This window comes from Myxine glutinosa, chromosome 10 (genome assembly GCF_964187855.1).
Source record: "Myxine glutinosa chromosome 10, kmMyxGlut1.1, whole genome shotgun sequence".
NCBI lineage: Eukaryota > Metazoa > Chordata > Myxini > Myxiniformes > Myxinidae > Myxine > Myxine glutinosa.
In genome coordinates, this window is record NC_136270.1 from 97,924,455 (window position 1) to 97,925,692 (window position 1,238).

A 1,238-nucleotide genomic window follows, 5' to 3' on the forward strand; every position below is an offset into this window, starting at 1 on the left:
CTTTATTTAAAATGAGAGTATACTCGAAAAGGGACGAGCGCAGCAGATCTCACAAATTCCGAGTCACCTTGGGTGCCATGCTGATCGGCAGCGGCGGGCGGCGATGTCACGTGACCGAGGCGCCACGCTTGCGCGCTTGCGTCACCGTACGTCACGTCACGCAACAAAGATGAGCGCTGATTTGCTGCGGTACGTGTATCTACGTCATCGATCGCCCTACGATTTCGTTCCGTCTTTCATTCGACATTGAACTATGAATAAACGTCTGGATGTTCGCGCGAACAAATGCCGTGAGTCTAAGAAAGGGTTAGCGTAGACCGGGTATTCGGGTCTGAAGCGATTTAGCGCCATTCGCACGCTCAATTTGGAAATATCCTGCGAAAGCATAAAAGCGCGACTGAATGCAGTCATAAAGCAAATGTGTGGAAATATCGCGTTCGAAGGCTCTAAATATGATATCCGGTTCGTAACTCAAGTCACCTCAGTGATCGCACGAGTAGCCATTGACGCTGTCAGGCGTGAAGTGTGAAACCACCCGTCGTTGGAATTGTATCGCCAGCAGCCAAAGATCGAGATTTATTCATCCCGAGGAATACGTGTGCGTACGTTATAAGTAGATGCGTCGACGTTGTGCCGCCTGCAGTTCATGTTCGATTTGAGTGGAGCAGATTTGGTCATAACCTGCCGTCGTGATGAGGGCCCAACAAGGGTGCTGCATCCAGGAGTATGCTGTATTTCCAATTGGGACGTCTTTTCATTGTGGCTGTAAATATTTATGATCCAAGGATGTAATTTTTTTTGTTTTGTATACGATGTCGAGGCTTTTGTAAGAGATGACATATTAAACACAAAAAACATAAGCAGACGCATAAAGCATATAATAAAGGGAACGGGAGAACGGGGACATCGGGAGATCTGTGGAAGGGAGGTGGGGGGGGGGGTTCATTTTTTTTTGTTTTTCTATTTAAATAACATTTTTATTCATAATTTTTAAAATCAGAGTTTTTAAAGTCAGAGTACACGTCCCAAGGATGATGATGAAACGAAACTACCCCATCGGGAAAAGCGAAACGTAGCTCAACTATAACGTCACTCGGTAGAGAGCACACCTCCAGCAGGTGAACAGTTTATGTCTTGTTAGGTTGGACATTGATAGGCTGGATCTGGATCCGACTTGAACCAAAATCAAATTGCTTGTTCTTGTCACTTTAACCAAATCATCAACCAAGTTTTGTCCA

The 1,238-nt window shown here is 45.5% G+C and overlaps 1 protein-coding gene across 2 annotated transcripts in view; it reads right to left on the minus strand.

The window, feature by feature from the left end:
- LOC137433928 (electrogenic aspartate/glutamate antiporter SLC25A13, mitochondrial-like) overlaps positions 1-165 on the minus strand; it is a 147,222-nt gene extending 147,057 nt beyond the window's left edge. Inside the window, exon 1 of one of the 2 annotated variants that reach the window (XM_068126423.2) lies at positions 68-165. In XM_068126423.2, coding sequence (XP_067982524.2) covers positions 68-79 — 12 coding nt within the window. In that variant the 5' untranslated portion in view covers positions 80-165. The other variant, XM_068126424.2, reaches the window with a different exon arrangement.
- Between the last annotated feature and the right edge of the window lie 1,073 nt (positions 166-1,238).